At 40.5% G+C, this 14,044-nt stretch overlaps 3 protein-coding genes and 1 non-coding gene across 5 annotated transcripts; 3 read left to right on the top strand and 1 right to left on the bottom strand.

Annotated features, from left to right (window-relative positions):
* Positions 1 to 1,056: 1,056 nt before the first annotated feature.
* On the top strand, positions 1,057 to 5,259 carry LOC137956397 (probable protein phosphatase 2C 34). Of its 2 annotated transcripts, none has more exons than XM_068803884.1 (7): positions 1,057 to 1,329; positions 1,494 to 1,541; positions 1,695 to 2,007; positions 2,635 to 2,943; positions 3,785 to 3,902; positions 4,111 to 4,331; positions 4,421 to 5,259. In XM_068803884.1, exons 3-7 carry the CDS (start codon positions 1,765 to 1,767, stop codon positions 4,601 to 4,603), a joined length of 1,074 nt encoding a protein of 357 aa, XP_068659985.1. In that variant the 5' UTR covers positions 1,057 to 1,329; positions 1,494 to 1,541; positions 1,695 to 1,764; the 3' UTR covers positions 4,604 to 5,259. The 2 variants fall into 2 exon arrangements, with proteins under 2 accessions (XP_068659985.1, XP_068659984.1); XM_068803883.1 differs by having other exon boundaries at positions 4,108 to 4,331; positions 4,421 to 5,258.
* Positions 5,260 to 8,761: 3,502 nt separating this feature from the next.
* Positions 8,762 to 10,460, top strand: LOC137956828 (arogenate dehydrogenase 2, chloroplastic-like). The gene has a single exon (XM_068804465.1). The coding sequence runs from the start codon at positions 9,204 to 9,206 to the stop codon at positions 10,233 to 10,235; it is 1,032 nt and encodes a 343-aa protein (XP_068660566.1). The 5' UTR covers positions 8,762 to 9,203; the 3' UTR covers positions 10,236 to 10,460.
* A 587-nt stretch (positions 10,461 to 11,047) lies between these two features.
* LOC137957399 (small nucleolar RNA SNOR75) lies at positions 11,048 to 11,128 on the top strand. The gene has a single exon (XR_011113367.1). It is a non-coding gene; the product is annotated as a small nucleolar RNA SNOR75 (small nucleolar RNA).
* Positions 11,129 to 12,672: 1,544 nt separating this feature from the next.
* On the bottom strand, positions 12,673 to 14,044 carry LOC137956924 (probable ethylene response sensor 1). Its single transcript, XM_068804593.1, has 4 exons — positions 13,475 to 14,044; positions 13,203 to 13,307; positions 12,765 to 13,133; positions 12,673 to 12,723 (listed from the first exon to the last, which is right to left on the bottom strand). The coding sequence occupies exons 1-4, from the start codon at positions 14,042 to 14,044 to the stop codon at positions 12,673 to 12,675; spliced, it is 1,095 nt and encodes a 364-aa protein (XP_068660694.1).

Below are 14,044 nucleotides of genomic sequence, written 5' to 3'. Positions count from 1 at the left end.
CGTCGTTGCGGACTCGCAGTCATCGTCTTCGTCGTCATCATGGTTGTCGTTGTTGTTTGATTGGTAGCAGCCCTCTTATTCTTTAATTTCGATACCAGTTGCATCGTTTATTCCAAACAATCACCGCTCTATTACGAGAGATTGAGACCTCTCCAGCTGAAACTCCATTTGACCCACCCCAACCCCTCACCATCTCCATCTCAATCATGGCTTCCATTATCATGTCTTCGTATTTTTTCCTTTCATCACTAATCATTTCACTACTTTATACCATTTACGACTTTTCTGCTTCGCATGCTCCCTCTGCAATCATATTAATCCACTCACAAAACCCAGTATTTTTCATCCATTCAGATCGATCCAAAAATGGAATGAAAAAAAGGAAAAAATCATGTAGATTTCGATGACGACCCTTTTGATCTTGGAACGGTTTCTTCCTCTTCGTGTATTCAATATTTTACGGCTAATTGCCCATTATGAATGATATTATCCTCGTATGCCGAGAATGTGAATTTTGTATTATTGGAACTTGGAAAGACTTAAAAGGATGAGATGGAACGTTGGTACGGTCGCCTCAGGATACATTATTCGACAAATCCTTAATTAATCCACCGGATTTACTGTTTTTATAATCATTGCGATTAATCATGTTTTAATTGTTAAATATGATTATATGATGGAAACTGTCAGTATTTAATCATTCGAATTCCAGTTTTAGGCTGCTGCTGCTGCTGCATCTGCATCTGCCACCTATCAACGACGCCAAGAAAGAACTGGTCTTGCTAGAAACCTGCCCGTCCAGTCTCCTTGATCTAATGGCTGCCATTTAATGGTCGGTGCGGGGCCATCTGGAATTGATGATCAAGATTAGTCCCTCAGCCATTGATGGGAGATGGGATAGGGCGTTGGATGGCTGGGCATATTTTTAATTATTTTACTTCGCTTTCAGACTGGAATTTTCTGTTCGAATTGAGGGTAGTATGGTAATTTAAATATATGGTGTCATATAGCTGATGCCTGATGGCAGACGAGAGCCGTCTTCTTGTGCTTGAGAAATGCCCGTGCCTGTTATGAGCTTTTCCGTAAAGGCGGACTTTAAGATTTCGCAGAGAGGTAACCGTACCAGCACTGGATTTTATAATTACGTCTCCGTGGCTTGGGTACAGGGAAAAGATGGAGTCTCGTGGAGTTGAGCTTTTGAATCCTTTCAATATCAGTGCATTTCGCCTGGATTCCGTTGGAAGCCTGCTCGGACATGTTCAAATCCGGCGACAGCTCCAAATTGTGTCCATGAAACTCTGATTCCTACTGGAGCTCTTTGTGGGAAAGGTATTTTATGATCCGTATGAAGTTTTTTTTTTTTTTTTTTTTTTTTAGCTTTTTGTGTGCGTGTCTGTGTGTCTGTATCTGTGCGTGTGTTACCTGCTGCAATTCTTCAGAGAACAAAGTTAGAATATGCATTCAACTCTGATGGATTGTTTTTTTCCTTAAAGGTTGATTCTGTGCCTGTTGGAAAAGAGAATCTCATGTTGGAATTCCATGTAAGTGTGGCGGAAACACTTTCACTTTTTATGTCAACAATAATTGTAAATTCCTGTTTTTCTTTATAACAAATGATGTTCCTTCTCTGTTTGCACGCGCTGTTTTTTCCTGTCAAATTTTAATCGAACTTCACTGGAAACTTGCTACCTCAGAGCTCAAAGGAAACGTCGTGCAATCTGAATTCCGGCCCTTGGATCGGAACTTGCTATACTAATTAAGAAAATGAGACACTTCTCGTCTTTGTTCAATGGGCTGGCTAAGTCATTATCTGGAGGAAGAAAGAAAAACTACTCAAATGAACTTGGAAGGGAAGCTGCAGATGCAATGGCGAAAGATGCGAAGAAGAAAGATATGATACTCTGTTCTTCAGGCAGTGTCAACGGTGAACACTCAAAATGTTTCGCATCAACTTTCACGCAAAGGGGAGAGAAAGGCATAAATCAGGATTGCATTCTCGTTTGGCAGGTAGTTTTCTTTCTGTTTTAGTGTTTGCTTTTGTTCTTAGGAGTTTATATTGGCTCATTCGTGTCATTCTCGGGACCTTTAATGACGCTTCTGACTTTATTTTTGTTAGATTTTAATACGAAATTTGTTGATGTTCAGCGATTTTAATCTTTGTGTCACGAACATGTTTATTTTTTTTCTTATTCGAAATTCAGCACTTCCAATTTTGAGTGAGACTTTTCTGGGATGTTCTCATTTGGACAGAAAAGCAAATTTCAGCTGTAAGAATGAGAAGAAGATATTCCCTCAATCTTGGGTGTGGATGTTTATATGATGTGTACAGTTTAACAGCAGAGTATAAGTCAGGGAGAATTTTATTCACTGCAGCAGATACTGATTTAGCTGATGATTTTCAAAAAAAATTTATCCTTCATCATCTTTTTTCATGTTCTTGATTGAGAAGTTGTGCACTTCTGGATCCATTTCATGATCATTGCAAGCTAAATTTGGTAAACATTTCAGTTTCTTACATGTCATGGCTCTATCACTGAACGGGATGAGCTATTCTACCATTGTTATTTCTTTTTCAATCTCTTTTGGCTTTCTACACTTGGGCTATATTGACCAAGGTTTGAAATCTGTTGATAGGAATTTGGCTGCCAAGAGGACATAATGTTTTGTGGTGTCTTTGATGGACATGGTCCATGGGGTCATTTTGTTGCCAAAAGAGTCAGAGAGTCTCTTCCTGCATCTCTCCTCTGCAGTTGGCAGGAGACTCTTGCTGTCACTCCCATCACTTCTGATTGCGACTTAGACAAAGAGAAGGGTGTGAATGGGTTTGACATTTGGAAGCAATCCTATATTAGAACCTGTGCTGCTGTAGACAAGGAGCTGGAGCTGCGGCCTGATCTTGATTCCTTCTACAGTGGGACCACTGCTTTAACTATTGTCAAACAGGTAGTAAAGAAAGCACCATAGATAAATTAGTATTTTCTGTTTGCCTACCATTATTATGCCTCTCCGTGAATTCATATCTCTTGTTTAAATTTCAGTCAGCCACATGCAAACACATAGTGGGGAAACTGTTAATGCTTGTTTTTCTGGTAGCAAATATCTGGGGTTGATACCTGACTTGAATCATATAAGGCTTCTCAAATGAACTAAGTTATGCCTTCCAATACTGACATTCGTTGATCCTTCTCCTCTAGGAAGTGCATGACTTGCTGGAGGACAGAAATTTAAATAATGCATATACACAATACACATGATATCCAATCAATCAGACAGGATAGAGGATTTATCCAGCATGGACCTTTTGTCTTATATGCCTTAGAAGTGTTTGGGAAGACCCTTTTAGAAAGGACTCTTGTTGAATCTCCTGGCACAGATACCAGCAAGGTTAAATCCTACAAGGCAAGCATGACTTAGACTGGGTCAGTAGCCCAACCAGGTTAAATTACTAGTTCAAAATATGAAAAGTTAAAAATCCAGTTGTTAAGTACTGGTGAATTGAAATCCTTTAAAGAGCACCAACTGCAGAGTATGGCAGATCCTTTCGCAGGATCTCAAGACGAATGTAGGGACTAAGAGTTCATTAAAAAAGTGAAGGCTCCCAGCAAGTTTTTAAGAGTGGAACTCCATACTGGAAATAGTTTTTTTTTTTTGCCTTGTGAAATGAATGCAGTGCCAAGCAACTATTGAAAGAAAGAGGAGTTTCAGTTTCCCATATCAATCCTTAGAACAATGTTTCTAATATTTAAATTTGCCAGAAGTAACTTGGAAGTCCTTCTTTTGCTAGGGGGATCTTGTTGTCATTGCAAATGTTGGTGATTCTCGTGCTGTTTTGGCAACAACATCTGAGGATGGAAGCTTGGTTCCAGTTCAGCTTACTGTAGACTTTAAACCCGGTTTACCTCGTATGTCTCTCTCTCTCTCTCTCTCTCTCTCTCTCTCTCTCTCTCTCTGTATAATGCTTCTGCTTGAACCAGACACTAGACTGGAATCATCCCCAGTGAACTTTCCTAAATATTCAAATTTTTCTCTCCAAAGTAAGATAATTGAGAATAGTGGGTGCCAATTTTCTGAATTCTCACAAATATGGTTGGTAATGAATTATCTCAGAAGAAGCTGAGCGCATAACACAGTGCAAAGGCCGTGTTTTCTGTTTAGAAGATGAACCCGGCGTGCATAGGATCTGGTTGCCAGATGCGGAAACACCAGGATTGGCCATGTCAAGAGCCTTCGGGGACTATTGCGTCAAGGACTTTGGGCTAATTTCTATGCCGGAAGTGACACAGCGAAATATCACCGACAAAGACCAATTTATTCTGCTGGCAACAGATGGGGTATGTATAGCTTTTCAGGACAGTCAACATCTGATGAAATTTGATAATCTTTATCTGTTATTTTTAGTTTTTTCATTAATCGATTGCAGGTATGGGATGTGATTTCCAACCAAGAAGCAGTGGAAATAGTAGCTTCAACTGGAGATAAAGGAAAAGCAGCAAAACGCTTGGTGGAATGTGCAGTTCGGGCTTGGGGACGTAAAAGACGAGGAATAGCAGTAGATGACTGCTCAGCTATATGCCTCTTCTTCAACTCTTCTGTGCCATCTTAGCTTCGAGTCCCGAAGATTAAAAAACAAAAAACAACGCCAAACCAAACTCACTGCTTTTCGTGGCTGATAATCTTGTTTATATCATATATCCTTCCAAGGGAAATGCTTTCCCAATCAGCCACCACTGCATCAGTGGAGGTAAATTCAATAGCATTGTGATGCAAAAGTGGAGGACCCACCCTCCCTGATCCATCTCTTTGAAAGCAAAAGGTATAGAGAAAGGCCTTCCCCTTGTGTCTGCTCATATAAACATAGAGTGGAAGGCTACTCAATTTGAAAAGGTTGGGTACGAGTTAACTCACCTAACTCGATTAATAATCGGGTTTGTTTAATGTTTGACTTCAATATGATGACCCAATTCATTAATTGAGGGGTAGGTATCGGGTTAGGCTAAATGGAGAACTTGACTTGATTCCACTGAAACCCAACCCAGTAGCTGAGCCAGACAGAAAATTGGAAAGAGATCGCCGGGGAGAAAAACAGGAAGAACGGTAGGGCCAAGAAAATAGAAAATGGGCCAAGAGTTCCTAGTTAAGAAGATCTGATTTTTCTCTATTTCCTCTAAGAATTCTAATGAGATTATTCTCTGAATGTACACCTCTATTGATATTTACTGATAACGTGAAGGATTCCTGAAGTGTTCTTCATTATTTTTTATAGCCTCTTGTAATTACTCAAGAGTCGGGGTGGGAATTTGAGTCAGGTTTTGCGTCCGATTCAAAACCCTTGGATTCAGGTTTTGTGTTTTACCTTATGGGTCATGCATGGGGTGAGCAAAAAACCTGTCAGGCTTCGGGTTGGAGTTAGGTTTTCCCAAACCTGACCTGTGGGGATAAAAACAAACCTAAACTATGGGGATAGAACAAGGATATGAAATGTGGAAGGGATAGGGAGGGGATGGGTTGAGTTTATGGAGACATGGCAAGGATGGATTGGGTTTAAGTTGGGTTTATAGGCATAAGTTGTGTTTAGAAGAATGGGATTTTTGGGGATAGGGATCGGGTTTGGGTTGGTTTTGATGTTTCAATTTTTTTCGAGTTTGTGTTTCATGATAGGGTTGAGGATCGGTTTCAGGTTCCAAGAAACCCAACCCTGACCCGACCCTAAAACCCTTATTCAAGAGAGAATGTTGTGATCCATCATTTTCATTCTGTATCCCTTATTCAAGCGCATGTCATTCTCTCTTAGATAGAGGCACTTGTTACAAAAACAATTGGGGGAGACAAAAAAGTTTAAAACCCATGGAGGTGGTGACCATGAAAAGTCACAAGAAAATCAAAGTCCAAAAGTAGTATCAAATATTATCATTGCAACAAAACTAAATAAATCAAAAGAGAATGCAAAAGATATAAAAGGGAACATAAAAAAGGGAAAAGTGAAGATTAACAAAAAAAAAAAAAAGATATGAATACAATTGCATCTAATACTAAAACTTTTATTGTATATACCGATATATGGGTTAAACTCACATGTTAGGATTCCACTTGAATAATTGATACAACAACATCTTTTTACATTACTCCACATAGGGATTTATTTTCGTCCTACAATAGTGGAAATTTTGGTTAGATTAGGATAAGAAATGAAAGAAAAGTTGAAATTGAGGGCATGGAGATTGGAATTAGAAACTGTTGGAAGATAGGGCCCATACTGTAAGACCAAGGAAGACCCATTGCATCTAAGAGACATAGAAGACGGGCTCAAGGCCAACAGATCAAAGAGAAGGCTCACATATAATGATGGCAGGATAGTAAATAAAGGGTCATCACATAGAGATGGCATTGATGTAATTAGATTAAAGTTCCAGGGTTAAATCCCTAAACCCTAAGTTCAGGGGTATTATTGTAATATAGTAGTTTCATAAATTTATAAATAGAGCTTCAGGGAAAGGGCTAAAGAAAAGAGTCCATAACCCTTCTTCCTCCAGTTTTCTCCCAATGGGTTTTTCTTCCTTTTTGTCTATGAGTTAAATTCATAGAGTCCTAAAAATCAACATAGTATCAAAACATTGATTTTCAGGATTCGTGGGATGGTTTTCAGGATTCCAGAAACCCATTATTTTTTTCTCTCGTATTGATGTTTTTTAATATAGTTGTTGGAATTCGATTTTTTTATTTTATTGGTCATTTTCTCCTGCTACCCAGTATTACACTGCTGTTTTTTTCTTCTTCCCATATCCGATTTGAGCCAAGTCAACTCGGTAGATCAGCGTCATTCCAGGTCATCACTGTTCCACCAGCGTGAAAGCTTTGTCTTCCTCTGCTCGATTATCTCTCAGATATCACGACGGCATCTTGAAAGGTGGTTGTTTCTGAGTCTGCCAACCCCACCTTCTGGAAGAGGCCCGTGCGGATTACCGGAACCTAATGGGTTCCGAGAAGAAGCTTTCAAATCCGATGAAGGCCCGACACCCACCTCGTTCGAGCCTAGTCAACGAAACCAGTGCAGGACAAGATTCCTGTCCAAGAACTCCTGTACCGACGCTCGCCACTCGCCGCCAACGGTAGATACGTATCTCTTTAAGAATGAGTTTTTTTCCGATTCTCGTTGTTGTTTTCGAACCAGCTGTTGTTTTCGTTTTCCGGAAACTATCTGATTGTCGTCCGAGATTGCTCGCTATTGTCCCGTTTCTGCTCAGCGCTAGCTCTGCCGTGGGGAGGAAGATCAAGAAGAGACAGTAAGGAAACATGAAATAATCAGCTGGCCCGCGCCTGTTCTGCCGCAACCGGGACCGGGCCGAAACCAACCCAGCAAACGTTGTTATGTTCCTTACCGAGTCAACTCGGGTCAAGGTCAACCTGACCTGGCCCACTTATTTTTGCCTTGGTATATGTGCCCAAGTTTATTACATATTTCGGCACGACTCAGTAAATTTTTTCTTTGGCTGAATTATTATTTTTGAAGAATTGACAAATTATTCATTAGTCAGTATATTATTTGGTACAGATATGTACATTGGATTATTTCATGGGTCATTTTATAAAAATTATTTTGGTTCGTGTTACATGGGCCCAAGCCAACTTCAGCTGCTGTAATTGTGTCTCTTTTTATGAGACATTATTATTGAAAAAGAGGAAGCATCATACCATTATTTATTTGTCCCCGTCAAAAATATTTGTGGTTGGGAGTTCGTGACGGAGGAACTTAATGCCCCGTCAAAAATATAAAAAATATTTGTGGTTGGGAGTCCATGACGAAGGAACTTAATACCCCCTCAAAAATGTCAAAATTATTTGTGGTTGGGAGTCCATGATGGAAGAATTTATTATTACATTTATGTTACTTCCCATCATTAATATTATATATTACTCTACTACTTGAGAGTCATTGTCCTGTGGAGGGAATGATGGTAGAGGTGGACACTTCAGAGCAATGCCGATAGACATTCTACCTACAAAAGACGGAGTGTGTTTTATATCCAGTATGAGTTAAGATTGGAGTATGGAGCAATGTCTTAGAAGCTAAGAGTGATTTACTCTCACTGATATTATGCCAGTTGGGCCTCATGAACAATAGCACCAGCGTGAGGGGGAGTATTGGAAGATGAAGACATATTGGAAGATGTGTCATTTTATTCAAAGATTATATACATCATTTGCAACAAATTGGGAATTCGTGTTGTTCTCTCACCTCCACCTTGAGGGATAGTATTGGAAGATATGGCCCAAACCCACACGACCAAGGAAGATCCACATATCCAAGTGTATTAAAAGATGGTTTCAATCCCATAAGACCAATAAAGACTCATGCATCCAAGAGCTTTTGAAGACAGGCTCAAGGCCCACAGATCAAAGAGAAGGCAATAAGCCTACATATAATGATGGTAGGATGGTAAATAAAGGGTCATCTCATAGAGATGACATTGATGTAATTAGATTAAAGTTCTAGGGTCAAAACCCTAAGTTCAAGGGTATTATTGTAATACAATAGTTTCATAAATCTATAAATCGAGCTTCAAGGAAAAGGTTAAAGAAAAAAATCCATATTGGCGGGAGGCTATTGGCGGGAGACTATTGGCAAGGGGCTCGACCTCTTTTGGGGGAAGAAGCCAAGTAGGGGGGGGGATCTGTGTAATAAATATGTATTAGCAACATAAATATAACTTCGCTTTTTGAATAAAAATATCCTCTCGAGATGAGCAGATACGATGCCAGTAGAACCAAGCGGCCACAAAATTATTCTTCGTTCTGAAAAAAGGATTTTCGGTATCCCATCTAAACCGTAGACGCCACTGGTTCGTGCTCTTTTCCTCTTTTTCCTGATGGGTTGATACTGTAACTGACTTAATTCACGTGTCTGGAGCTTCTCGGTGGTGTCAATGTTGAAGACAAGACTCGTCGAAATCCCTCCGATCAACTGTGATGTGAAACCAGGCAATTGTGCTAGAGAAACCCTATATCGTCGTCTCCAATGTTTCTTCATTGGAGTTCACTTGAGAATTCCGTGACCCGAAAGCAAGTGTGTTTGTGCTGAAAATCTTCTTCAATTTATATCGTTTGAGACATTTTTCATTCTGTTGCTTTGCCTTCTAGTTGTTTGCTATATTGTTCTCTCTAGTAATTTTACCAGTCCAGTCGTCGTTGTTCTTGACGCCATTAACATGTATAGCCTGAACTCCTCTCTCCACTCGGGCTACAGCAAGCAATTCGCGCCTCCTAAACGTCTGTCGAGATTTGCTTACTCTCTACATTCTCTACCTGTGTGCCTCACTTTCAGTCCACCGAGTAAGCATCACCACCGAGCCCTCCGCATCAGAGCTATCGATGCTGCGCAGCCGTATGATTACGAATCCCATATCCACAACCAATTTGAAAGAAGCACAAAACTCAAAATTGCCATCGTTGGATATGGTAATTTCGGACAGTTCCTTGCAAGGACCTTCGTGAAGCAAGGCCATATTATACTGGCTTTCTCTCGAGCAGATCACTCGGCAACTGCCCGCGAGATGGGCGTCTCCTTCTTTATGGACCCGCACGATCTCTTCGAAGAGCACCCCGAGGTAATTCTTCTCGCCACTTCGGTAACATCCACTAAATCTGTTCTAAAATCGTTACCCCTTCAGCGATTAAAGAGAAACACGCTTTTTGTTGACGTCCTCTCTGTGAAAGAATTCGCCAAAAACCTTTTCCTCGAGCTACTGCCTCCAGAATTCGACATCCTATGCACCCACCCAATGTTTGGACCAGAAAGTGGAAAAGACGGGTGGCGGGGACTCTCATTTGTCTACCAGAAAGTGCGAATTGGGAGTGAAGAATCCAGGATTAATCGGTGCGACAGGTTTTTGCAGATTTTCGCACAAGAAGGGTGCGATATGAAGGAAATGACTTGTGAGGAGCATGACAGATACGCTGCAGGGTCCCAGTTCATAACCCACACAGTGGGCAGGATGTTGGGGAAATTGGGTTTGCAATCAACACCCATTAATACAAAAGGGTACGAGTCACTTTTGAAATTGGTGGAGAACACTCGGGGGGATAGCTATGATCTCTACTACGGGCTGTTTCTGTATAATTTAAACGCAATAGAAGAGCTAGAGAGGCTTGAAATTGCATTTGAAGCTGTGAAAAAGCAGCTCTTTGGCCGTCTGCATGATGTGTTGAGGAAGCAGTTGTTTAAATCTGAGAACGATTAAGAGCACAACAGGAACAAGCAAGACAGCAGAGGATTGTTCAAGAGGGCCCTGAAATTCCCTTACCTTTGTTCTTTCTTTATATGGTTTATTCCTTTGGAACGACTCTGCCAGGACCTCCCCTTTGAAATTTATTTTATATTTTATTGTTGCCTACTCCATTAATTCATTTTGGAAGCAAAAAATTAGGATTTATCTATACTGATCCAATACGAAAGATATTTGGTACGAGACCATGATCAAACATCTATCTCAGCCATCCAATCAAACAGTTATCTTAGTCATCCGATCAACATACTATCTCAATTATCCGATCAATGGTTATGTTAACCATCCCATTTCGCAATGAATTTTCGTATTGGTTCTGCCCTGAGGGTGCAATAGCGAAGGCAGCTATTTAACTCTTGAAGCTGGAAGGACTTTTTTGTTTTTCTGTTGTAATTGGGTAGGGATTAGCCACAGCGAAAGTTCGAATTTAATAAGCCTTATCGGATACCCCATTATAAACGGATTGGTTCAGAGCTTTCAGAAAAGAAACCAAGCGGGTACAAAAAGTAAATTTGAATTTGCAGTAGGGGGTTTTTGGTAACCACGGCAACCTGACGCAGTTCCCACCATCCACACGTTTAAGATTCGTGAACCCTAATTCTCTTCTATAAATATGTGTTTTGTAAAACCGTTCAAGTGCATTGCGGAGGAAGTGTCCTCCGATACTGGCCGGAGGGACTGTATGTCTGTATGTATTGTTGAAGCTTTCCATCTGTTTTCTTTTTCCTCTTTACTTCTGATAGTAGTTTTTCTCTCTTGTGAGGGTTTCTCGGTGATGTCAATATTGATGACGAGTCTGAATCCATTCAATCAACCATGATGTGAAATGAGGCATTTGTCTGAGAGAAGCCCTTCATCGTTGTCCTGTCGCTTTTATCGAATTTCAATGGTCACAAGGTTCTTTTTTTCTATTTTGTTGGTTTTTGTATCTGAATGATCGATTAAATACCCCTCTCTTTACTTTGGGCAATAGGATTTGAGGATTCCGTCTCAGGTTTGATCTATATGGACGCTAAAATCATAAAAACATTGAAGTCTCAATGTTCATCGGTTTCAAGCTTAACGCTTCATGTCCATCTCTGGCCCGTCGCTTGTGAGCATTCGATATAAGCATTCACTCCTTTGATCTTGCAGTTTTTAACCTCTGTTATGTGTTTTAGTCGCGTTTTTATCCTTGAAGACGTTGCTGCTGGTTGAATTTTTTCTGCAATTTCAACGCCTTAGTCGTTTCTTTCCAAATGTTGATCTTCCTTCTGGGATTATATTCTCTTTTGTTGTTGCAATCTCCATATTATATTTTTTTGCCCTAAAATTTATATTGCTGTTAAAAAATGAGAAATATCTAGTTGAATTTGAGCTTTGTTTTGGGGGTAATAGCGTGAAATTTTTAACAGATCCGATTAAGATGCATGAATCAATAATCTACAACGCAAAAATACACTTTGGAGTAACCGAGAACACAGACATTTGGCGATGTACTATATAATGACAAAAAAGAAAGCTAAATTAATTAAGTGATAATTGCAACCAGAAGCTTGAAAATTCTAAAGTACACAAATCATCAGCATTACCTTTAGATTTGTCGAAAGAGCTTGTGAACCCAGTAAACCCGCTTAGGCGTGTCCTGCTTTCTCCAAGGCATCTGCTCTGCCAAGTCTTGCGATCAGTACAGCCTCTGCCTGGGCCTTCACTTTGGAGAGACAGTTTGCCGCCCATAAGTTCCATGATCCTGCTTATATCACCTTTAGAGAGTAAGCCTTCTCTGTGTGTGGGTATGAAGAACATCCTTATTCGTGATTTTCTGCCTTTTTTGTAGTGGAAGTTCTTAGCTGTTAAAATTTGTACTTTGTAATTTTTTGTATCAATTCGGAAACTTTAACAGAAAATGTATATTTTTTATCTGGAGCAGCTCTGTACCTCATGGACAAGGAGAGTGCGAGGCCATTGTAGCTCTGCATTCTGCTTGTATCCTCTGTCGTCTTCATCAAATGACCTGTAAATTTAGCAAAGCGGATGGGAGTACCTGGAGGACTAAATCCACTTCCAGTGTCTTTAACCTGTGGAAAATAAACCGTTGTTAACTCGGAGTGCCTTCTCTGTTAGTACTGGAAGCAAAAATCATCGTTTTCACCTTCATTTCCAAAAAGTAGCTTCGACCATTCCACCTTGGGTAAAATATCGGGTCTCCCAGGTCTGCTAATATAGCTGGCCCAGCCATATTCGCTGAAATTGAAATTCTGCCCTCTGGTATACTTCACAGCATTGGAGACTACATTTAGAATCACCTGTCTTAGAAGTTTTGCATCACTAACAACAACCTCTGGAACGTCTGCTTCCAACAGAAATGACAGGTCTAATGTCTTTATGGCTGCCACGGGCTTTATCAAGTCGATTATCTGTATTGACCACCAATTTTATCAGGCCTTCGAGGAATATCATCTGGCTGAAGTGGAGAGAAGACTAACATGAATGGTTACAGTTTACCTCCTGCAAAAATAAGTGAAGGTTGAGACTGTTCAAATTAAATTGAATCGATCCGCCTTCAATGCCCAAAAATTCTGAAACATCTGTTATCATGTCCGACAGAAAACGGGTCGTTCTAGAAATATCTTCCACCATCAAGTGCTGCGGTGAGGTAAGCGACGTTTCTTGCAGCAGAGAAGTTGAAGCAGAAAGTGACTCCATTGGCATCTGCATCAGCTTGCTCATAATTGTAACAAAATCACGATGAAGGCAGAGGACTCTCTCTGCGTTTTCTGCTTTCATTTCAAGGTAAAACGAATGCTCCCTAAGCCGATCGTGGAACTGTATAGATTCCTCTACAATCGAAGCATGGGAAAGTGCAATGGCTACCTGTATCAAGAAGCAAAGGTGGTATCAGATGGCAGTAAACTAGAATCTAAATGAAGAGTTTATTCAAACCTGTTGTATAATGGAATCGACGAGCTCCATTTCATGCTCACGCCATCTTCTTCCACCACCAGCTACAGGGAACATCAAAACTACAACTGCATACCCATCTGAGTACTGGAACCCAGCAACCCATTAGACTCGACGAAGGAAAACTTCGGAAGCGGTACTCTCGATGCAACAATTTCCTTCGGTACGAGGCTTCCATCAACGGCTGCGGTCCTAGCCAATGGACATGTGGTGGGTATTTTGATAGTTTTCTCACTGCTAAAGATCTGCTGTACCACTGAATCTTTAACCGAGTGGGCAATCCCTACAGTCATCTGATTGCGGAAGGTTCGACAAAGCAGAAGTTTGCTCCCATTATCCGTCGGCATCCACAGACCACATTCTCCTAAATCTAAATTCTTTCCCAACTCTGATACAGCAGTTCTCAAAATGTCGTATTTGTCGGGAGAGCTGCTAAGCTCTTGTATCATGTGTCTGTATCTCAGGTCCACTGCTTTTTGGGCGCGTAAATGGCCTAACATCTGATCGACTTCTACAGCTCTTCTCTTCAAGGTCTGTTCATAGATTCTTAATTGTTCTGATTCTGGAGTTAGCCGGAAAAGCATTAAGACTGTTGCGAGTAGCACACAGGCAGAAGATAGTTTTACAAAAGCTAAAACTTCTGCAACAGTTTCGAAACGAGGCGGGCACATCCCCAAGCTCATAAGCTCTGCAATTCCACTAGTAACTGTAAATACCCCCAAAAGCATCAAGACCGATTTGTTTGGATTAAGTGGGAATTTCCTGATCATCCAATTTATGGTTAGAGGAATGAAGAAGTATACAATGGCAGTAAGGAAATCCAT

Source organism: Aristolochia californica, unplaced genomic scaffold (genome assembly GCF_029961685.1).
Source record: "Aristolochia californica isolate CCGP_79_NKW_82.1479 unplaced genomic scaffold, dmAriCali1.0.hap1 SCAF_2, whole genome shotgun sequence".
Taxonomy (NCBI): Eukaryota; Viridiplantae; Streptophyta; class Magnoliopsida; order Piperales; family Aristolochiaceae; genus Aristolochia; species Aristolochia californica.
The sequence above is the reverse complement of the archived record's forward strand: the minus strand, read 5'-3'. Positions and strand labels throughout refer to the sequence as shown.